This window comes from Osmerus mordax, chromosome 9, assembly GCF_038355195.1.
Source record: "Osmerus mordax isolate fOsmMor3 chromosome 9, fOsmMor3.pri, whole genome shotgun sequence".
In the NCBI taxonomy this organism is placed as follows: Eukaryota; Metazoa; Chordata; class Actinopteri; order Osmeriformes; family Osmeridae; genus Osmerus; species Osmerus mordax.
This window is the reverse complement of record NC_090058.1, coordinates 13,256,974-13,280,172: the sequence shown is the minus strand read 5'-3', so window position 1 is coordinate 13,280,172 and position 23,199 is coordinate 13,256,974. Positions and strand designations below refer to the sequence as shown.

The following is a 23,199-nucleotide window of genomic DNA, read 5'->3' as shown; positions in this document are numbered from 1 at the left end:
CACGGGCTGTGGAACTGTTTGTGGCATCACTGCTGACGAAGACCTGGGTGATCACCCAGTCGAAGCGCAGTAGAGTCTTGTCCATCGCTCACATGTAAGTATCAACCCCCTTGGCCTAACCATGTGATCTGTGGGTATCTTTGGAGCCCTCTGTGACATGTAAAATACAAATAACATTTGATTTGAATACTTCTACCTATTAATTTGGTGTCTGTACAGGAAGCAGTGTGTGGAGTCAGAAAAGCTCTTTGACTTCCTGAAGAACATTACTGAGCATGTTCGATCCATGTCAACCCAGAGTGAGACCCAAGGGAAAGTGGCTATTTAGGTAAGAGAAACCATCATAGTATACAGTCAATCCCTGTTGACCTGAAATCTGAATTTGGAATGGGTATAGCTCAGTGGTTAGAAAATTAGATGGCAGACTTAGAGGTCACAGGTTCAAATCCCCTCAGTACATCACTGTGGTTTAAAGTGCTTGTTAAATGAATGTGTTGTTCTTAATTGCATCTGGCCCCTTGCATAAGGAAACAGCAGGATCTTGCTGCCAAACAGCATGACGCTGGAGAGAAGTCAAACAACAACAGCTCCAGAGTAGGTATTTCCCTCTGAACATGAACATGCAGTGTTTCTGACTTCAGAGCAGGATCCCATATGTGTTGCCCTGTTGAAGTGCTTGGTATTGGATAATGTCACACTGTTTTTCAGGACATGGACTCAGATTTGTTTATCTGCTTGGGAGCTAATCTGTGACGAGAACAGTCATCTGTTATTGCTTAGGTAACATCTAAACCCTACAATGACATGTCTTTTTAATTATACATTTGTTTATTTATTCATGTGAGAGCCAATTACTTGTAATGCCAGTGTGGCATTGTAAAAGTAAATGTGATTTGTTTATGATAAGTAAAATGTGAGAACATTATTGTGAATGTGAGAGGCTCTGTTGCCAATATTGCTGAAAATAAATAACATTGTATTGTAAACTTTTAAACTATGAACAAAAATTTGCCATTTGTAAATACCCAAATGGAGAAAATATGAACCATTAACCAACCAAGGAAGACATTTAAGGATTTATCATTTTTGTTGCTTTCCCTAGTTGGATTATGCTGTTGAAACATTGTTGTTTTTCTTAAGTGGAGTATATCTGATTACAGATGGATCATTTGTCCACTGGGGCTGCAACAAAACAATCTGTTACATGACATTCTAAATATTTAAATAGTGTTCTTAATGATTCAAATGAGGGGTCCAAGTATTTAAGCAAACTGTAGACCCACAGAATAAAGAATATGCACAGACCAGTTCATTTCAACAATTTAATAATTTTCCAACAAATTACTGACAGATGATGCAAACCATAGTACTGCTGATCATTTGTTGTTAAATGGAGACACCTGAAGGCCAATCGAAGCTTCAAATATAAATATTTACCTTTCAAAGCCCCCTTGAAAGCTCTTTCCATCCTTACAGCACTTTCTGACCAAACTAGTCTGAAAAGGTGACAATCCTTTAAGATGTTCCAAATTCAGAGACCAGTCTCATAAACAGAACATTTATGCTCTTTGAACGTGTAATTTAACATGGTTCGTTTCAAAGATGAAAGATGAGTAAAAATAACATTTATTTTCAAAATAACAAGCATGACATTTTGATCAAACAAAAACCAACAACCAAACTATTGTTCCCTGTAATAACTCAATATCTAAATCTTGAGACCAATTCATTTAGTGGTTTGAATCATGTCGGTCTTCCCTCTGCTGCTTTTGAGACAAAGCTCCTTATGTTCCTTACAGCAGTGGGAAATTACCTCTAAAATTCAAATACTTTATTTATATACAGCTACTGTCTTTTTGCGCTTTAATCAATACCATAACCTTTCAGTTAGAAATGTTGCGCATTAACCCTACCCCCCCCTGTTCCCCCGTCCCCCCCAAAACACATAATACAATAATGGTCTTCAGTAGAGCCGTGCACCGTATCCAAAAGTCTGTTTGATGGAGTCAAAGTAGTGTCTCTGCCACCCCTCCCTGGTCCTCTCCTCCTCGCTCTCGGGGACACCCCGGCAGCACAGGGCCAGCTCCGTCTCACTGCCGCGGTCCGACAAGCTCAGGGTCACCGTCGCATAATGCTCTGAAGAACGTTACGGTCAGAGGAGAGGTCACGTTAAGGGGTTTTGGATGTGCATGCTTGATGTGTGACCAAGCATGGGAGACTGAAATGTACATGGTGTTTATTACATCTTATCCATTTAGTAGACACTTATCCAAAGCAATGTACAATAATGTCAAGGAACTGTCAGTATTTTTTCCAGACACAGTGCAACAATACCATTACAACTACAATATTTGATCCTTCTGATGATATGGTGTTGTTATTGTTGCCCTTTCCTATCTCAAATGCAAAATGTTTATAAGACAACATCTTCAAATCAACAACACAACTTACCACTTGGCCAGGTGTTGTATCTCCACTTCATAACTATCCTCTCCTCAGGCACCTGAACAATAGGAACAGGAGAGATGTCTACTAGGTGGTGTATCAGGAGAGAGATGTACCAGGAGAGGTGAAGATAAGAGCCATTTATGATCTTATTGGACAGGAAAATGTTCTTACCAGATCCTGGAATTCACCAATCACGTTCCCATCCAGCATACGGAATCTTCCACCCTTCTCTGCCTCCACAATCGCAGCAGCGTGGGTGAATGCCTGAACCATCTACACATGCACGCAAGCACACACACAGATTCAAATGAACCATCTACACACAGACTGATTCAACTGAACCATCTACACAGAGAGTGATTCAATTGAATATCTACACACACTGACAAGACCAATTCAAAGATATGTCTCAATGTCCCAAATATTTCACACTAAGAGAATATCTCTGGATTCCCAACCCTTTTGACAAAGGGATTTCCATTACCCCTTTCTTAAACTGAGTATTAGTTATGGCTTTGAACACATCTGACCTATGAACATGCAACTATGTCTACCCATGCAGGCCTATGAGAAAAGGTGTTACATATCGGTAAGCCTATGAGAACATTAGGTTTCATGAACATCCATGATTTCCCAGCCAGTCGATCACCATTCTTAACTTCCAGGGTTTCCTTCCTGACTTGCAGTGAACTGTGGACTGGCACAGTACAGGTGTGTGAAGGTGCATCTCACCTCCTGGTTGAGGAATACTCTGTACAGCTCCTGTGGAGAAGTAAGGAATGTCTCTTTCAGGCTGAATTTACAGGTGGGGATCTTCACCCCGGCGTGGGCAGAGGGGGTGGAGCTGCTGGTGCCAATCTGTTACAGTACAGGACACAGTGGTTGGAGTACACATGCAGCATGGTTAGTAAGAATATTTACATTACATTTACATTTAGCAGACGCTCTTATCCACAGCGACTTAGAGTAAGTACCCTCTGATGCTGAGATTAGCTGCACCAACCTGAGTTTTGTTCACGCTGGCTCTGGGCTGTGAGGTATGCTGGAACATGCCATTGGCCGTGGGCAGGATCATGCCCTGAGTGAACTCTGCAACGACACAGCGGGACGTTCACAGTAGGGGTGGATAGATTATCGGCGTGGCCGATTATAGGCGCCGTTATTAAGCATTTTTATGGTTATCCGTATCATTCATTTTCAAAACCGATTTTCCGATATAATATATGTTTTTCTTTTTTTTTTCATTATTTGTTAATTTGTTGCTTGTTGTAGTTTAAATTTACTTCTTTAAGTTTTCCAAAATGTTTACAGAATGAAGCTGGATGCTCCCTGCACTTTTTATGTGGTTATTATTAACAGTTCTCAGAATTAAAGATATGGTTAAAAAATGTTTTAAAGAGTCTTTGTCAGAGGCCTTTTTATAATTAATTTTGAGATAATTCTCATTTTTACACTAGACATATATCGGTTATCGGTGTACTTGATCTGAAATCATCTGTATCGGCATCGGTCCTGAAAAACGCATATCGGTCGACCCCTAGTTCACAGCACCAGGTATATTATGGAATAATGTCTTCATTTAGCACACGCTTTTATCCACAGCAACGTATTGGTTTGGGGGATTTAACTCTGTAACCTCCTTGTCTGAAGTCAAATGCTCTACCACTGAGCTATATCCATCCTCATGCTCTACCACTGAGCTATATCCATCCTCATGCTCTACCACTGAGCTATACCCATCCACATGCTCTACTACTGAGCTATACCCATCCACATGCTCTACCACTGAGCTATACCCATCCTCATGCTCTACCACTGAGCTATACCCATCCACATGCTCTACCACTGAGCTATATCCATCCTCATGCTCTACCACTGAGCTATACCCATCCACATGCTCTACCACTGGGCTACACACATCCCTATACTGAGCTATACACATCCTGGGTTATATGAGGAGCTATGAATGCCAAGGAACATTGCGTGTCACCACAGACAGATATGGACATTGTGGACAGTCTCACCTGTTTTTAGATAGCCGACGTAGCTCCCAAGCACTGTGCGGATCTTCTCTGTTCCTGTGCTTCTCATCAGAGCCAGCAGAGGAGTGTCCGGCTCATCTTTGCTCAGCGACACACTTATCTACCACAAAACCAAGAAACAAACAGCAAAGGTTTGGTTGACACATCTTGAGACTTTTTAGAAAATACATACAAGGTTGTTGGTACTGCCCATCTCCCTGTGCTAGGCTGTGTAGATCCCTTACTGAAGCACCTAGCAGTGAGCTCAAATCAATACATTTGTTTTGTGTCCTCAACTCGACTCACGTCAAGGTCTTCCATGTCATTCTCGTCAGACAGGTTTGGTACATCAATGCTGCCTTTGTACTTGACTCCCGTTTTTGACTCTCCTGATGGACAAACATAACTTAGGATTCTGGGCAGATAGCAATCTCCATAAGCAGTATGTACAAAAACAGTTTTTTTGTTTGCCAACCCTTCCTCCCAGACACACACCTGTCCACGTAGCCTGCAGGTTCCACTCATAGAAGAAGATAAGCTTCCCTTTGCGATTGTTGATAGAGGCCTCCCCTTCAACCTTGCTGACCTCAGTCACTTCACCACTACCCTCCTCATTCTCCACTCTCACGCCCATCAGAAGGGATTTGAGTTTATCTGAAGACCAGTTAGTAGCATCACGTTCAGTCCTGCAAAATCAAATAACATGTGTATAGATGGCAACAATCTACTCTAATAAAGACCCAAACCCATATTTGCTGGCACCTTTTTTCTTTACTACTGAGATACATACTCAAGTTCTCAATTGTTTAAAAAGGAGCCTCAATATATCACACTGCAACCTATGACCTACACTAGTATATTATAATTATGAGTACATTTGAGAATTATTTGGACGATGATCTTTTTTCGAAATTAAATGTTGGCTGTAGGCTAACTACCCATTTAGCATTGCTACCTTAGCTAGTATGCTGAAACCAGCCTTATTGAGGGACTGACAGGTATGCTAAGTTACTATCTTACATGAATAACCTTGAAGTGTATTCATTAACCTATTCTCGTCAGTGATCTGATACATTTAGCTATTTAGCTATTTTACATTAATCTGGTAAACACTAGTAAATGCTGGCTCAGATACCACAAATAATTTAGCAGGCTAGGAAATTAGCTTTAGCTAGCTAGTGTTGGCTTGCGATATAGACTAGATTAATAAAATACACAACAGTAACTCTGACCAATGCTTCTAATTGTTTTGCAGTATTGTATTGCTGGTTCGCAAGCTAAAACACAAAGATAACTAGCTATCATGGATGACTTGATAGCTGACTGTCCTGTTACATTGATGTAGCTGTTTAGTGAACCAAGTTAGCTTGCTAACGAGATAACTCACCAGTGCCAATTGTTGACATTAGTCGCGTCTGCTCTCTCCTCCACAATCCAACGAGGGTCCCCTTCTCCCCACTTTGCCATAGTTAGATAACTGTAGCCTCACACTTGTAGTATCGTTGGAAGAGAGAGCAGACCGCGCCACCGGTAACCGTTAACGACTGACTGACAGGCCCGTTTCCTACTCTCGTTAGCTGCCGATGTGCTGTAGAATTTTCTGGAAACGGAAATATGTTCTACGCACTAAATGTACCCACCCAGTTGTTTCCGAAGATTGAGTTCCACACACTCCTCTGATAAAATACTGTATATTGTCTGATGCATTCCTGACAATTTTTATTACTAGCCTTTTATCTACGTTACATTATTTAGGACAATCTCAATTATAAAGCGGAATTTGGTGCTATTTGATGGGAACGCTTGCTTTTGTACATTTTACATGCTCTGCCCTTCCTTGGCAGTCATTCCATCACCTAGTATGTGTGCGTGCGTGCGTGTTTCGCAGGGGATGGGAGCATCCAAAAATGCACAACTCGTTACAACGACGAGTAAAAGGTACAAACTAGACAAATTACCCTAAATGGTAGATTGTTAAAACGTAGGCTAGTCTTTTGGAGTGTTAACCGGAAGCTAAATATTGAGCTGTTCCACCAGGCTATTTTCATCCTACCAACCATTTGTGACCGGTAGTTCCTCTCTCGCTGGCGGTCGCGGACACGGATCGAGGCTGCAGTGGTGAGGTGAGCTGTTTCATTGAACTGAATTATTCTTTTGTGGATCACACAAGAAGGAAAATATTCCAGTAATTTCATCTTTGAATCATTTTATTTATGTATTGATAGATATTAATGATGATGAGTATCATGAGGTTGTTAATGTTGCTCACAAAAACAATCGTTGAATTGACTAACATGGCCTGAGTTTATGGATTGCAAAAAATGTATAGCCTGAAACTATATGTGGTCATTAGTTCAAACATCGATTGTGGCTTTTAAATATACAAATTCTAGTCAACCTAATGCTGAAACCACCACTTGTAGCCCAATTAGGCTAGCTACCAGGTAGGCAGGATGTTATAGCTATTTCTACATAGGTTGAGCTATGTTTATCCGTAAGATTCTTAACATATTATTCAGTTCCGCAGGTAAGTCATTTTTGGCCTTGCCTCTCAATATTTCCTTGGTAAATATGTGTAACAGACGTGGCCGCGACCACGTCGGAGGTACTGTACACTCGCCTGACGTTCGCACCAGGGACCTAACCCACCACCTCCGACATCCCATGCGCGAACACCAGCTACGCCAACGAAAAGCTAGCGATTTGCTGGCGCGGGTGATCTGTATACATACCTGAGGAGTGAGTTTAACTGATCTACACCGGCTACACATGCACCTAGTGAATACAATCGAAACAGCTATGGTTGCCATGGTTACTGATATATCCATCCAATTTTGGGCCCCGTGACAGTCAATTGGGCCCCCTCTGCGCAGCTGTTGTCACCACATCTCTAGGACCCAACTGTCCCATCAAAAGCTTTACATAACTCTAATTAAAGGCTTGCAACTGTCTTGCTACTTGTAGTTCAATACTAGTACTAGCACAATATTTACTGCTGGTGATTTGTACATGCAAGTCTGCATACAGTAGCCAATGCAGTTCACTATTTGATGCAAGATTAAAAGCCACCAAAATATCTTTAAGGCAGGACCAAACCATTTTTTGCAGATACAGGGGGGTGGTCGGTCAATATGGATGTTTTTCTTTTTGGTCAATGGGGATATTTAACTTTTATTGCCAAAAACAAGTACAAATTAAGAGATCAGTAATTTTATTAAATTAATGTATATCGGCCTACTCAATGATGATGCTTTATATAATATAATTTTATGTTTGTTTTTACCTATTTTTTTGGGCCCCTGTCAGTCACTTGGAATTGTCCTAACTTTTCCCCCCTATACGGCACCCCTGATCCATCCACATCCACCCTTCCGTTCGACACGGACCGCATCCTTCTGATGGTCAATAGAGCTCTGTCTGCAAGGCTGCCTCTAAAGCTATTCCGCCCCACCACACACACAGATCTACACTCACAGCTGAACCCATATTGTGTCCAGAGGTATTTTGGTCTGCACCCGTTGATTATGCCCCTTTGAAATCGAAAATGAACTGAGAAGTTACTGACTAATACACATTTACACATTGACGTAGCAATTCCAGGACTCTGGAAGCCTCAGATGAAGCCTCTGCATGTATGCTTTAACTGTTTCTGGTCTTGAATGGATTTGCCATTTGTTGTCGTTTTGTTGTTCGTTGCACAAACTGCAAAAGGCTATGTAATCAAAATGTCATTAATAAAAATATGAAATCATTCAGTCCAGGTTTTTGTTAAAGGTTTTAGTGATAAATTGCTACATGTATTGCTCAGTAAAGTTCAGTTCACAGTGGCAATGGCTCCCACTGCTGGACACAGGGTTTGTTCAGGTAAATATAGCCACGTCGGGGAAACTAGAATCACCCCCGCTGCTAAACACACACCTAGACTTACAACGGGTCAGGTCATGCAAGAAAAATACATGATTACTGATGTGTTTCGCAAGCTGTAAAATACCATAATGTAAACATTTTTTTTATTATTATCATAGAACAGATGAAAACATTCTCACAGAACATATCACATTGCCCGGAGCGTTGATTTACTCTGTATTCTCACCCAAGGTCCAGCCACACTGTCTTTTATGTTGTTATGCCTTTCTCACTCATCAATCATCATATCTCCTGATACAGATGCATCGAGCCCGCCCCATTTCCCCTCACCCCCACCCATGCGCCCTGTCTGCCTTGCTGTACCAGCAACAAGCTCGAGCAGGCGAGCAGCGAGACCTAGCGAGCGAGACGAGAAGGTTAGCCAGTTCTGATGCCGTGGCATGAATGATCTCATCCCAATCTGATCTCCCGCTATTTACAGAGAATCCTATGACCGACACCGGTATTAAGTAAAACCAAAAAAGGTATGCTTTATTTTTTTAAATATTTATGTATTTATTCAAGTCCTCAATGGATGTTTATTTATGAGCTAGTTTGCTAGCTTGCTAGGCAGCTTACTAGCTGGCGATTACCGAAACTAGTCTTGCAGCTAGCTAGCCACCTAGCTAGCTAACGACGTTAGCTTGTCTGGCATGACATAGAAGGACGCTTGTTGGGAGGGCGCAGCCGCTAGCTAGCCAAGATGGTCAAAACAAATACATCTAAATATACCAAGTTAGGGCGGATGGTGTTTGGTTGCTAGTTAACGTTAGCTATTTTCATAAAGCAATAATTGTATTACATTGAACGAGTCTGCTAACTAGCTAGCTCTGACTTCCTACTAGACTAGCGAGCTAGTTATTTCAAAATGGCCTCATCTCCATTGTCGTCCTAGCTTCTCAATGGTGCTCGTCAGACAAAGCATGCGGCTGAACCATCACCGACTTGACAGAGGACGAAGAGTTAGTTACATACGACTGTAAGACGCGTTGATTGCATCATGATGAATGCTTTGTCGATGTATTATGCATTACAGGATTAACTGATTTGACTGCTTGGGTTGCCAGATTGATACTTCACATAACCCGAGCCAGCAGCAGAAGGAAATGCTATCAACGTCAGTATAGTGGGGGAGGGGAGCCAGCTAACAAGGAGGAACTCGGGTGAAACTAGCTAGTTAGCTGTATTATTTTTTTCCTACGATTGTTGTTTGCTGTTTCAGATTGACATCTTTGTTCAGAATAACTGTTTATCAGACAGCATAACATCTCAATATATCAGTCTTTGTGCAATTTGGTGAGATGAATGTCTTGACTCTTATCTTGACCAATGTTTTATATCTAAATAACATATTGAATCTTTATTCATCAGTTTCTATCAGGCCCTAACAGACTTGTGTTGAATGGTCCCTTTCAGGCTTGCAGTGTGTATTCTGATGGAGGAGCCTCTTAGTTGCCACACATTTTTATCTTTCAAGTTTCCTTCTTGTCTTGTCACGACTACTTCCCCATGTCTTGTTTTCAGACAGCCAACTAGCTAAACACACCCAATAAGCTTTAATGCAGCTTCTGCACAGGGACAGCTGCATTTGTATCTACGGCCGGGCTCATTTTTGCTCTTATTTGTACACGTTTTGTTTTCACAAATAGTTTATCATCTTTTAACAGGATCAACCGTTGTTCGAAAATACGGGAATACACATTTCCCTTCGTCTGTCTCCCGTGTTGTGTTTTTTTTAACGACCCCTTTATGAATTCTCTTAGTCATGGTGTAGGAAATTTGAGTCTGTGCAAGAGCAGGTTTCCCTCTCCCCTGGAGCTGATGCGTTCCTCTGTTCACCCCAGAGGCTCGCGTTGGTCCCAGTCGTGGACAGCAGAAGTAATATTATGGTCTGTTTCAGTACGGAGAGATGTTGACTGACACTGACTGACACTGGAACGACTTCTCTGCACTCTTCATGTTTCTCGAGCAGTCACAAACTCTTGCACCCACAATCTGTCAAATGAGTATTTGTGGTGGGTGGGTGATGCGTGGGTTCAGTAGCCCCAGTTCATCCATGTTAGACCAGCACAGGGCTCCATGGGCAGGCTACTTGTGTTGCACTGTGTTGCACCCCCCCCCCCCCCCCCCCCCCCCCCCGAGTACCAGGTATCCAGCACATCATTGGCTTGAAAAAAAATCAAGTCTGCTGTTTTGCTGTCATCTAGAATAGTGTAGTTAATGCTTATAAATCCTTTAAAAAATTTTATTCAAGGTTCTTCTGTTCAAATTGTGTCTTGTATATTTTGGTTTATGTTACATGCTTGCCTCCCCTTGGATTTCCTGTGCTGCTTCTCAGATAGTACATGTAGCGGAGTAGTGATCCACCTGCTTCGCCCTCCGCCCTCCTAGCAGAGCCTCCCAGTAGCTCCCTCGGCTTGATGGGACATGTAGTCGGAAACCTAGCAACTATACTCAGCCCAGTCCCTTCCGTAGTGACTGTTTTATTGGTGCGCGGGAGTCAGCGGCCATGCTTACCTTGAGGCAAGTTTTCTGACATCTTGAGTAAGTTCAAATTGATCAGAAGTGGACTTCATGTATCAAGACGTCTGTTGATTCCCCCCCCCCCCCCCCCCCCCCTGCAGCTGTAGTTGTGAAGGTGTGTGTTGTGTAAACATGGAAACATATCACATGTGCTTCTGTGTGGTATTTGTCTTACTAATATTTTCTTCGTATTTTCTCATGTTAACACGACGCGAGTGACTGATTTGAACCTCCAAGACAGCAGGTGGCAGTGGGGCAGTGTGGCTGGGATGGCGTTGTGTTGTTTTTCCGAGCGTGGCCTGTCTCATGCTTTTACTTTTAACGCACTCATAGCAGCTGATTGGTAACATGCTACATTCCCGGTGGTTCAGTGGGTTTGTTAAAAGTGTGGTTATTCCGCCCAGCAGGAGTCAGCCTAAAATGGGCAGAAATGGTGCAGAACAAAAGCTGCTTGTTGCTTGTACAAAGGTTGAGACGTGCAGCAGCTGGGACCGGGGTGCTATGCTAATGCCTGTGCCTTCGACAGGAAAGGTATAGCCAACTTTCAGAAAAAACAACAACAACCAGCCGTTTTTATACTTAGCCTACACGAACACTTGTAGAGTTTCTCGTAGAGTTTCCTTATTATCAGTCTTTTCAGCTTTTAAGATTTAGCCTATTTTGTAGTCTACCATCAATAACTTCTCCTTTTTACACACTTAACATCACATTTTACGATTTCCCATTCATGATAAGAATATAGACGTTTGTTGACTTTGTGAAACTCAGCCAAAACAACACATGATACTGTCAGTATGTGTGTGTCAGTATGTTTTGTCTTTGGATGACGCCTGGCCCCGTGTAACTCTTCTCCTTTTCCCCCACGTCGCAGAGAAGCAACATGTTCCCGAAGGGCACGAAGCGCAAGTTCTCCGACTCCGGGGATGAGCCGGGGGCGGCCGGCGAGGAGACCCAGTCCAGCTCGATGGCCATGCGGATGCTCTCCTCCTACAGCCTGCAGCGCCAGTCCCTGCTGGACATGTCCCTCATCAAGCTGCAGCTGTGCCACATGCTGGTGGAGCCCAACCTGTGCCGCTCGGTGCTCATCGCCAACACGGTGAGGCAGATCCAGGAGGAGATGACCCAGGACGGGACGTGGCAGATCATGACGCAGGCCCTGAGCGCGGCGCAGTGCCCCGCCGACCACCTGGTGGCCACGGAGGTCCTGTGTCGGCAGGCCGAAGCGGCGCAGGGAGAGCAGGGGCCCAAGCCCCTCTCGGAGGAGGAGGAGGGCTACCACGAGGAGGACGAGGAGGAAGAGGAGGACGAGGAGGAGGAGGAGGTGGTAGTCGAGGAGGGAGAGGGGAAGGTCACCATGTCCTCTGGCGTCCCCCAGGCTCCGGCCCCCTACCTGCCGGGTAGTTTTGGGCTGGACCCCCGCTGGGAGGAGGACCACGATGAGGAGGAGGACGAGGAGGAGGACAGTGAGGAGTGCGGGTCTGGGTCGGAGGGGGAGGAGGGGGACAACAGGCTGGTGGGAGACTCCAGGACAGCAGAGCAGGTCTTTGGGACCTTTGAGATTAAAACCCCAGCGCCCAGCCCCGACCCCGCTCTGGAGGAGCTGTTCTCCGACGTGGACGCCTCCTACTACGACCTGGACACGGTGCTGACGGGGATGCAGAGCGCGCCTAAGATGGGGCCCTACGACCTCCTGGAGAGCCTGTCCTCCCACGGGCCCTCGGCCCTCAGCTCCAGCTCCAGCTGCCGAGCCGACCTCAACGAACTGGACCACATCATGGAGATCATAGTGGGCTCCTGAGGACTACCGAGCCTGATACCAGACTGCACGTTGTGTGTGCATGGATGGGGAGCCCCTCGACACATTTTAGACATTGAAGGGTTATGAAATCAGACTTGGTTATAAATCTGAAGCCAGCAATGATTACTTATACCATGATGTTTTATTTTTTATTTTACATATTTTCTATGTTCACTTTTGTCATACATTCTATATTTTCCAGTCTTTGTTTATTTATTGTTGAATGGACTGAAGATCAATTCCACACTACATGACAAAAGAGCTGAACAAATCGCAATGCATATTTTCCTAAAGTCAAACCAATATGAATGAAATATATGTATATGTACGTATGTATATAGAAATATATTTTTTTGCATTACACAGCTTGGGAAATTTACCAATATGATGTAATATTATTTGTCCTTGATAGGTTTTAAGATTTTAATGTAGCCAGATTCTTCTGTCTTCCTATGGGTTGGTATCAAGCAGACTGCAGCAGAATCAGACTGGCTCCTCCAGGCCTGCTGGTCGGCTGGCTCTTTCAGGCCTGCTGGTCGGCTGGCTCTTTCAGGCCTGCTGGTCGGCTGGTTCCTCCAGGCCTGCTGGTCGTCTGGTTCCTCCAGGCCTGCTGGTCGGCTGGCTCTTTCAGGCCTGCTGGTCGGCTTGTTCCTCCAGGCCTGCTGGTCGGCTGGTTCCTCCAGGCCTGCTGGTCGGCTGGTTCCTCCAGGCCTGCTGGTCGGCTGGCTCCACATCTGAATGAACACATGGAACATGTATTACACATGGAACTGGGAGAGTTCTGGGGACCTTAACCCTTTCATCTGCAGTAATAAGCCATATTTTCTGACTTTTGTAGAATAACAAACAACTAATTATGAGTTAACCCACCTAAGTTATTTCCTTTTTTTAATTTATTTGTATTTATTCAACACAGATAAAAACATGCTGAGTTGTATTTTGTTGAGACAGATATTCATTCCCTGTTCTGTAACAAATATGGGCTTACTACTCTATGCAGTTCTTTCATACAATTCACACATGATTGTACTCAACAGTAATAATATCAGTATTTTGTTTCCTTTTTTTTTTTTTTTTTTTATATATAGGCAGTTGATTCTCTAGATCTTATCATGATGAAGAGGTTACTCAGGCTAGTGTTGGTGAAGTCAGACAGTATTAACATGCTTGTTACCTTCCTCACTCCTCCAGGAATGATGTCACTCTGGTTTGAACACAAGCTGGAATTTCAAAGACCTTAACAGTTGTAAAGTATATGCATTTTTTATATTCAGAAAAAAACATTGTACCGTCTTTGTAAATATTTTTTATAATAAAAGGTACAAAGTGTATTTGTTGTGTAGTTTTGTTCTCTACGGCAGTTCTTTAGTTGTACTTTTACACTTCTAACACACTGGCATGCTAGCCTTCTGTTTGCCTCTTACTGCCTCAGTCAAACTGCCTCAGGCAAGCTGCCCCAGTGAAAGTGACATCAGATTTGACATGACTTGTATATTGTTATTTGACCTCAGAACCTTGCATGTAAACCTCAACCCCATTCTGGTATTGAAGTGGATAACATTCATTCTCTGCCCCAGCCATGCCCGTGATATGAAGGCTGTACGACTTACAGTAAGTACAGGGACATTCCCTCGAGGCAAGTAGGGTGAAGTGCCTTGCCCAAGGACAAAACGTCAGTTGGCACAGCCAGCAATCGAACTGGCAACCTTCTGATTACTAGCCTGATTCCCTAAACGCTCAGCCACCTGACTCCCAGGACCAGAGGAGCATAGAGCTAGCCTGGACCAGAGCTCAACAACACAGGGTTTCTACTCCATCCCAGCCAGTCTGAATCCTCTTCACCAGTTTGTCTTCCGGGGGCTACAGAGTGCAGTTCTCCAGGGAAGGCTTGGACTCTGGTTGACCCCTTTGCACCCCTAACCCCCCTGCATCCCTATACCTCCTAACCCACTCTGCACACCTAACCCTTCTGTACTCTTAATAATCATAAACACAGTTCTCAAGCATGTTAAGCACTTATAAAATGTAAAACCTTTTTTTTAACAAGACCTTTATGAAAAGTGTGCATCCACTTGTTTGCACCACAAATAATTTACTTCACATCACTTGGACAGCAGCAAGGGTGCCTGCCACCTAGTGGCCGTGTAAGGGAATAGAGGAGAGCAGCATTGCTGTGTCCATTTACAGATGAGTTGCATCATCTGGGCAGAGTAGTAGTCTCCTCTAGTGAGAAAAGCACCAAATACCAGTGACTGGGTTTATAACAACACACCCTCGACAGACTAGAAGAATAAAATATAAATATTTGACTTGTCAAAATAACTCATTAATTTGGATTTATTTGTGTAGAAAAAGAACTGTGTCTAAATGTTTTAAGCATATGAATCATGCTCTATGCCCCTTGACACCACAACCGTCCACAGTAGCTCTGTAAACATGAACGCAGATGACAAAACGTTGCTTGGCCGGTGAATGGAAAATTAACATACAAAAAAAGCCCAGATGGAACTGCTGATGGGCGTACCGTTCTCAGTGGCGCCAGACCACGGCCACCCTGATACAATCACTGCCCCCCCCACTGAGCCCCCTCCTAAGTCACATATCGTCTGGAATTAATAATAATTAATAATAATTAATTTTATTACTCAAAATCTTAACTGCACCGCTATTAGTAAAGTAATTTATTGCTTGACAGCCCTAATAAAGATTGTATTATCTCAGTCTCCTCCAGTCCAACAAATTCTCCTGAATGAAAGTCATTTAATCTTAATCTTTAGACCCAGAGCCAGGGCAGGAGGACCTTCTGTTGGGGTTGAATGCTGGGATGAGGTTGGATGCTGGGATGAGGTTGGATGCTGGGATGTTGGGATGAGGACACACACGCAGATAGACAGACACCTTGGTGTTGATAAGAGGAGCTGGAATAGGAGGGAGCTGTGCTTCTTCTCGGTACACAGAGCTCGGCACAGGCTACAAGAGATTACAGTTAAAGTATGTTTTACATACTTTAACCGGGAGTACAACGGTACTTAGGAACGGTTCGCTTGACCCGATGTTAGTTTCCTCAAGGATCACAATGACTCTTGCTTAGAGACTTGTTGCTCTTGTGGTTAGTGGTAACTGATTTAAATTTTTGGTTCTCACTGTGATATATTGTTTTATTACTGTTGCTTGCTTTTTCCCACAGGTACACTTGCACTTATAGCTGTTCATGTTGTTTGGTTGTGACTTGTTTAACTACATGCTCTTATGGTTCTTCCCTTTGGCACTTACTTTGGTTGTTCACAATGTGTGCTTCATGTTTTGGCTACTCGCAATGTTTTTTGGCTATCTTGTTGTTATGATCAGTGACCTATGCACTTTGTAAAGCTCTCTCTTGGAAGTCGCTTTGGATAAAAGCGTCTGCTAAATGAATAAATGTAAATGTAAATGTAATGTTTTCATGCAGAGCAGAGAGCTCCATCTAGTGGTTATAACAAGAACTGCAGTTGCATCACTTGACTGTCTTGCAGGAGGGGCAGCGAGCTAGCCCCAGACCAGGCAGTCTAGGAGGGGCAGCGAGCTAGCCCCAGACCAGGCAGTCTAGGAGGGGCAGCTAGCCCCAGACCAGGCAGTCTAGGAGGGGCAGCTAGCCCCGGACCAGGCAGTCTAGGAGGGGCAGCGAGCTAGCCCCAGACCAGGCAGTCTAGGAGGGGCAGCTAGCCCCAGACCAGGCAGTCTAGGAGGGGCAGCGAGCGAGCCCCAGACCAGGCAGTCTAGGAGGGGCAGCGAGCTAGCCCCAGACCAGGCAGTCTAGGAGGGGCAGCGAGCTAGCCCCAGACCAGGCAGTCTAGGAGGGGCAGCGAGCTAGCCCCAGACCAGGCAGTCTAGGAGGGGCAGCGAGCTAGCCCCAGACCAGGCAGTCTAGGAGGGGCAGCTAGCACCAGACCAGGCAGTCTAGGAGGGGCAGCGAGCCCCAGACCAGGCAGTCTAGGAGGGGCAGCTAGCCCCAGACCAGGCAGTCTAGGAGGGGCAGCTGACCCCAGAACTAACAACAGGCAGGCTAGGGGGGATTTTTGGATAATAGCGATGACATTTTAATAGGTTACCGGATAAAACAGCCCAACCTGGAGATGGTGTGTCGGCAGTCTTGTGGTCCAGGCCAGAAGCACTCTAATGGCTGTTTTATTGTCCTCAGATTCAAATATTACCTAGAAATATTGGCAAACTACCACACAGGGGCTCCCGATGATCCATAAATGCAAAACACACATATTTGTCATCACTCAATCACCATACATCTATACTTCAAAGCACCTTTGACTGATCCAGGAACATTAGAAGACAGAAGACAGATGCTCATGTGGCTCGAAAACACAATTCCATTCTCTTAATGATCTGTCGGTGTTACTGCTAGACTCTGACAACTTCACCCTCAGAGGTTTGCCCTGGAGCTCTCAGTGTAGTTGCATATCGCACTGCAAGGTTGTTTTACTTATAGTCAGACTGAAGTTGGTTACTAACTGAAAATACATTTTTCACAACTTCATGTAAATGATAAGCATTCAAATAAACAGTTTACCACTTTGAGTCCATTACGTGTTACCGGTTCAACAGGAAGTGGGACAGTTACTAGCCAATACCAGTCAGGACCCGCCCGGTAGAGGCACTTTTTCCGACGGGAGTGGCGTCCGCGAGGTTACCGGTGGTGACGTTTGTCACTTGGGACCGGCGATGGTGTGAACGATTCACAGTGAACCTTCTGAGTATTAGTCACAGCACCATTGTAAGAGGTTGATGACTAGACAGTCAATATAGCATGGAGGAGGGTTCTTAATCTTATTTTTTATTTTATTGTACCATAACGTTTTAACGATTTCATGTTCACAACAGGCAAAAAAGGTGATCTGGCAATGCCTTTGAAATGCTGGACTAGAGCTAGCTTGTAAACCATTACTGATTTACTAGGTCTAGTCACCATAGCACTGCAATTGGATTCATTCATGTCATAATTTGCACACAGAACACTCTTTGTTGGGCCCCTCTTGACCCCCCTTGAAAAAATAGTTTTGGCCCTCGGTCAAGTTGTGCTGTTGTACAGGCTACTTACAGTGTGTGGGTTCTGTTGTCAATAATGTATGACTGCTATGATTAACCTATTGGCTTAACTCTGTGTTGGCAGGTCTTGCTGCAGATTATTTCTTGTTAGAACAGAAAGTCAGAAAGCAGGTCACTTTAAGAACAGCTCCCTCAAACTCATGAAAAAATACATTAATACTACAATATTCTGATGTCCTCGTGTCCATTCTCTGGCTCACAGTCAGAAACACTGGTGTACCTCTCTCCCCTCTGGCCTCACACCAGGACCTCTCTCCCCTCTGGCCTCTCACCAGGACCTCTCTCCCCTCTGGCCTCACACCAGGACCTCTCTCCCCTCTGGCCTCACACCAGGACCTCTCTCCCCTCTGGCCTCTCACCAGGACCTCTCTCCCCTCTGGCCTCTCACCAGGACCTCTCTCCCCTCTGGCCTCACACCAGGACCTCTCTCCCCTCTAGCCTCACACCAGGACCTCTCTCCCCTCTGGCCTCACACCAGGACCTCTCTCCCCTCTGGCCTCACACCAGGACCTCTCTCCCCTCTGGCCTCACACCAGGACCTCTCTCCCCTCTGGCCTCACACCAGGACCTCTCTCCCCTCTGGCCTCACACCAGGACGCATCCTGGTCCTCCCAGAGGAACAAGCTCCATACTATTCAACCCAGATCCATGGTCTCAACTCTTCAATCAAATCTTCTCAAAATGAATTATGAGCCTGGGTAATTACGGACTGTGCATGCATTATTAGATGACTCCACTCTGCTGTCACGTAAAGCTCTGACCTCAGCATCGTCCCACTGCTGTAGAAGGAGTCTCCATCACGTGACAGAATTCTATACAACAACACATAGAGATTGAATAAAGGTTCGTAAACTCATGGTATGTCCTGTTGATTGAGTAGGTTGACTTGCCTTCACCAGAGAGACACTGGTAGATGGGCCAGGGAGACACAACCTGTAGCCATGAAGATAGTTTCTCATCTGTAGTGTGTTCAGCAGATTCCATTATCTCATCTGCCAGAAATGAATGGAATGTCATTCTAGTGTAGCCAATTCTGCTGTAGGTATTATTGGTTTGTTTTGGGGCTTAACTCACAAAATCAGCCGAAAATATTCAATTGCATTAAATTGGTGGGTCAAATATACAAGAGGTGTTCATTGTGTTCAGACGATTTCAGCTACTCCCACCACGGTAAACATGCCACACACGACATCAACACGGGGATGGAACACTGCCCACTAAAGTCCCAGAGGGAAATTCCACCGTGATTGACTCAAAAGATGTGGACACCAGGTACGGAGAGGTCTGCAAGCCGCCCTGTCTTCATCCTGACCTCTCTCACATGCTCGGCCCAGACACTGAGAGCTGTGTGTTTCTCTGAAGCAGCTCTTCAGGACGGACGTGGAGAGGAGCCAGGAGACCCAAGTTGTGTGGAAACATAAAATCGTTTTTTCCCCGTGTTGACGATTGCAAAGCATGCCGTTTCTTCTGACTTCCAGAACAGGGCACTGTTAATGTGATCCTGCCCCTTTGTGCCAGGCCTGGGTGGTACCTCACCTCAGGGTGAGGAGCTACACCTGAGAACGCTCTGCTGCTCCTTGGGAGGGGGAGAGATGCGGGGATCATTGATTTCATATCTGGCTGATGCGAAAGGGTCACGTTGTGTACGATAAAACCCAAATATGCACTTCAGATCTCATAATGCTGTTAACTGCTGTGAATCTATCGTCATGGACATAGGTTGTGCATCTGAGAGTGCAATATTGCGTGTATGTGTGTCTGTATGTGTGTTACATGCCACTGGAGTCATGTGAGTCCTTGATGTCTCTGGGAAAATCTTTTTTTTTTTTTTTTTTTTCAGCATGTTTCCTGGAACCGATGCTTAAATGTCAATGCCTTCCGAGGTACACAGCAAGCCATCTGAGTTGTGCATCTTACATCTCACTGCCTCCCTGTTACCCTGTCTGCACTCTGAGGGGCTCAGCCAGACTTTGTGCTTTAAACGGCACAATGAATTATTCAGACCATGACTCAGCACAATTCCAGATAGTTGCCTGTGCATGTCTGTGACTGCGTGTCCATACTCATGTCATCTGTACATTGCCTGTCTGCTGCTGCCTGTACACGTGTACCTGTAAAGTGGAAGGCATATTCTATTCTGATATTCTAGTTCTTATAAAAACATGTAGTATAAAGCTGCTTGTTGATCCGGAGCCAAGCATACTGCCGTATCATCTTGCTGCTCATTCTAAAAAGAGCCTGCAGTCAGATAATATTCGTCTGTATCTGTCTCAGCAAGGAGGATTTAGAAATGTGTCTGAAACGTTCTAACACAGCGTTCTAACTCCACCTATACAATGACACTGTCTTAAGTTCGGTCATTAAATTCTGTAATTTTCCTATGTAACTTTGTCTTTGAAGGTATTGCCATGTAGTTACATGGCAGTTAAATCATAACGTTCAGGTATGAAAAGAGTTGCCCTTTCTTTTAACACAGTGTTCCACCTTCCATCCATCCATCTATCAACCATCCAGATGTGTTTCACCTATACAATGATGTTACCGTAAACCTGTCTTTAGTTCTGCTCATTTGAGTGTGTAATGAACTCGGTTACTGTCTGTCATACTATGGGTGCCAGCCCGTGTTTATCTGGCCTGGCCTCTCTCTCTTGATGCTGGCTTACATTTCTACTCTATTGATTACAAGCACTCAGCCAAACAGGGATAGTGCCTTGATGTTTTAGTTTCTGGCCATCACTCAGTCCTGATGGCCGGACTAGTGCCCCTCCCCCTCCTCTCAGCTCCGGTGCTGTCGGAATGAGCGTCTGGTTTCAGGATGTGTTCTGTTCCACTTGGGCCGTGGCCTTGAACCCGCTCCAAACCCCTTTATGCATTCGACAAACTAATCAGCCCAAACTAATAAGACTAAACAACTCTTGTACAGTACCCTTCCAACTTGAACTGAAACTCCTGTATATCTCATCCTTCTAACCCAAACTCTAACCAAACTACACTATCTTACACGTCTCCAACACCTTCTGCAGTTTTCTATCCACCTATCTACCTTGATGTTTATGATTCAGGACATGGTCCAGTGTTGTACATGGTTTAGGGGTAAGCATATAGGGTTATATAGAGTTAGAGTACAAGGTTTGGGGTACTCCAGTGTTAGAGAACAGGGTTTAGGGTTTGGAGTTTAGGGGTAGAGAATAGGGATCAGGGTTCTGGGTTAGAGTATAGGGTTCAGGGCTTATGGTTAGAGTGTAGGCTTTAGGGTTGGGGTTTGGCTTGGAGGATTGCCCTGCACTTGTTTTTCAATTCACAAGGTGAATTACAATTACTATGAAGACTACAGGAAACTGTACTGCCCACTGCCTCATCTTCTGCTCTGTAGGTGGGGTCTTGAATCATTGAAGAGGTAGCGTCTCTTGTAAACACGACACCAGAGCGAGAGGACCTCCAGTTGTGGCATCACCTACTGCAGCGTCCTCTCCTCTCCCTGGAAGGGCCTGTGTCTGCCTCCATGCTCCTCCTCTTGTTTTCCCCACAACTGTGATTCCCAGCATGACTCTCTGCCTTTCCAGCTGTTATGATGAGAGCTGAACACAAGTAGTGCTCTGAGTCTAATTCAATTATGTGCCTCCGCACCACGTTACTGTCCCAGTCCAGAGCCGGTCTGAGCTGTCCTGAGTGTCCTTGCCTGGTGGGTCAGATCGATGCTCCTGCAAGGAGGGGGGGGGGGGGGGGGGGGGCTGTGTATGGGAGGAGCCTCCCCTCCCATATTTGGGTTACTGAGCTGGACCGGAGATCCGTGTTTACAGCAGGGATCCAGACAGAGCCGCCTCACTTCACCGTGGACCAGGCTGTGGATGCGGCAGTGATCTTTTTCTAGGACAACAACTTTGACACTCACTCACTCGCTCCCTCTCTATCTCTCTCTTTCTCTCTCTGTTTCTCTATCTCTCTCTCTCGCGTGCGTGTCCCGCTCCGCTGCGACTGAGGGGAGGCTGCCCCAGGACAGAGAGGCTTCTCAGCAGCCGGTCGGCGCCGGCCGCAGCCCCATACGCTTCACTCCCAGGGACACCAGGAAGAAGCCATCATGTGTGACTGCTTCCACATCGCCTTCCCCAACTGGCACACCGCGCCAAGCACGGGTGGGCATCCGTCTCTCCCTGTCTCTACTCTCTTCACCTCTCCTCTCTCGGTTCCGGTTCTCCTTCTTTCTCCCCCTCGCTGTTACTCTCTTTTACTACTCCCTTTCAGTTTCACAGCTCTCACCGTCTCTCCTCTGTCTCTCTCTCTCTCCTCTCTGCTGTGAGTGGTCCCCTGACTCAGCAGGAGTGAGCGGAGGCTGCAGCTGAGTAGCGAGTGTTTGTTTCCTGGGTGTGTCTGCAGTGTGCAGGGTGTGCTGTGCTCTCTCCCGTCCATACTGGGGAAACTCAATTGACTGTTGAGAATTGTTTTGTGACTACAGTATTCTCTTTGAGTCTTCAGTACTATGAAAACATGCACCTGTCCTGTTATCTTAACATATCAATCACAGTCAGAGAAGCAGTGTTTAATACTAATAATATTATCTGAAATATTTGTAATTCATTCAGTGTTCTGGAAGCCGGAAAGCGTTCATCTTTCAGAGATGTTGTAGCTTTCATATCTAAGCAGGATGGATGGATGAATTGGAATGCGAAACTCTTTGACAGTACTACAATGCACAGAATATTTGGTTATTGAGATATGGGATGTTGAATATTGTGTGTGTGCTCACAGGAAGGAAAACTAAACATATCTGTGATTCTCAGACAAAGGTTTGTAAAGGATTTTATTTTATCATCCATATAGAGACTGTAATCACCAAATAGAGACTGTGATAACCCTATAGCTGTTATCACCCTACAGACACTGTTATCACCCCATAGAGGCTGTGATTACCCTATATATGCTGTTATCAGTCATACAGATGCTGTTATCAACAGAGAAATGCTGTTATTACCATGTAGAGGCTGTTATAAACCATGTAGACGCCGTCATACCCATATAGAGGCTTTTATCATCATATAGAGGCTGTTAGAGGATTTGGAGGGCATGTCTTTCTGAGAGGCTCAGCTCCTGTGGTGAGCCCCACCCTTGAGGCCCAGACCAGCTCTGGCCCCGGAGAAACGGATGCCCAAACATCACAAACATCAAGCGTTCATTCCTCTCTGATAGGAATTTGTGAGGTGATCCTATTGGTACATCGCCCCCCCCCCCCCCCCCCCGCACCCCCCGCCCCGCACCCCCCCCCCCCCGCCCCCACCCACAGCGTTTGTGGACGGTGGGAGGGGTGTTTCCATTCGATGCACTTGGTTCTTTCTCTAACGTGCACTATTCCTGTGTTGAGTCCTTGGCACTGCCGGTTCCAGTACAGAAGGACTCCTGCGTTGCACACCA

General features: G+C 45.1%; 2 protein-coding genes across 4 annotated transcripts; one reads left to right on the top strand and one right to left on the bottom strand.

The window, feature by feature from the left end:
- Window positions 1–1,605: 1,605 nt before the first annotated feature.
- LOC136948960 (activator of 90 kDa heat shock protein ATPase homolog 1-like) lies at window positions 1,606–6,038 on the bottom strand. Its single transcript, XM_067243121.1, has 9 exons — window positions 5,857–6,038; window positions 4,965–5,155; window positions 4,776–4,858; window positions 4,473–4,590; window positions 3,452–3,537; window positions 3,181–3,306; window positions 2,620–2,721; window positions 2,452–2,503; window positions 1,606–2,136 (listed from the first exon to the last, which is right to left on the bottom strand). The coding sequence occupies exons 1-9, from the start codon at window positions 5,934–5,936 to the stop codon at window positions 1,964–1,966; spliced, it is 1,011 nt and encodes a 336-aa protein (XP_067099222.1). The 5' UTR covers window positions 5,937–6,038; the 3' UTR covers window positions 1,606–1,963.
- A 2,687-nt stretch (window positions 6,039–8,725) lies between these two features.
- On the top strand, window positions 8,726–14,027 carry LOC136949517 (cell division cycle-associated protein 4-like). 3 transcript variants are annotated; one of them, XM_067243830.1, is made up of 3 exons: window positions 8,736–8,860; window positions 11,306–11,429; window positions 11,770–14,027. In XM_067243830.1, the coding sequence occupies exons 2-3, from the start codon at window positions 11,319–11,321 to the stop codon at window positions 12,694–12,696; spliced, it is 1,038 nt and encodes a 345-aa protein (XP_067099931.1). In that variant the 5' UTR covers window positions 8,736–8,860; window positions 11,306–11,318; the 3' UTR covers window positions 12,697–14,027. The 3 variants fall into 3 exon arrangements, with proteins under 3 accessions (XP_067099932.1, XP_067099931.1, XP_067099930.1); XM_067243831.1 differs by lacking the exon at window positions 11,306–11,429 and having other exon boundaries at window positions 8,726–8,860; XM_067243829.1 differs by lacking the exon at window positions 8,736–8,860 and having other exon boundaries at window positions 11,049–11,429.
- Window positions 14,028–23,199: the final 9,172 nt, after the last annotated feature.

Bases quoted from the DNA above. Each gene is read 5' to 3' on its own strand.
- LOC136948960 (XM_067243121.1), bottom strand. From the start codon at position 5,936: ATGGCAAAGTGGGGAGAAGGGGACCCTCGTTGGATTGTGGAGGAGAGA. The intron at 5,156-5,856 runs GTGAGTTATCTC...TTGATTTTGCAG, and splicing joins AATGTCAACAATTGGCACTG to GACTGAACGTGATGCTACTA. The intron at 3,538-4,472 runs GTGAGACTGTCC...GTGTCGTTGCAG, and splicing joins CGTCGGCTATCTAAAAACAG to AGTTCACTCAGGGCATGATC.
- LOC136949517 (XM_067243829.1), top strand. From the start codon at position 11,247: ATGCTACATTCCCGGTGGTTCAGTGGGTTTGTTAAAAGTGTGGTTATT. The intron at 11,430-11,769 runs GTATAGCCAACT...CCCACGTCGCAG, and splicing joins CTGTGCCTTCGACAGGAAAG to AGAAGCAACATGTTCCCGAA.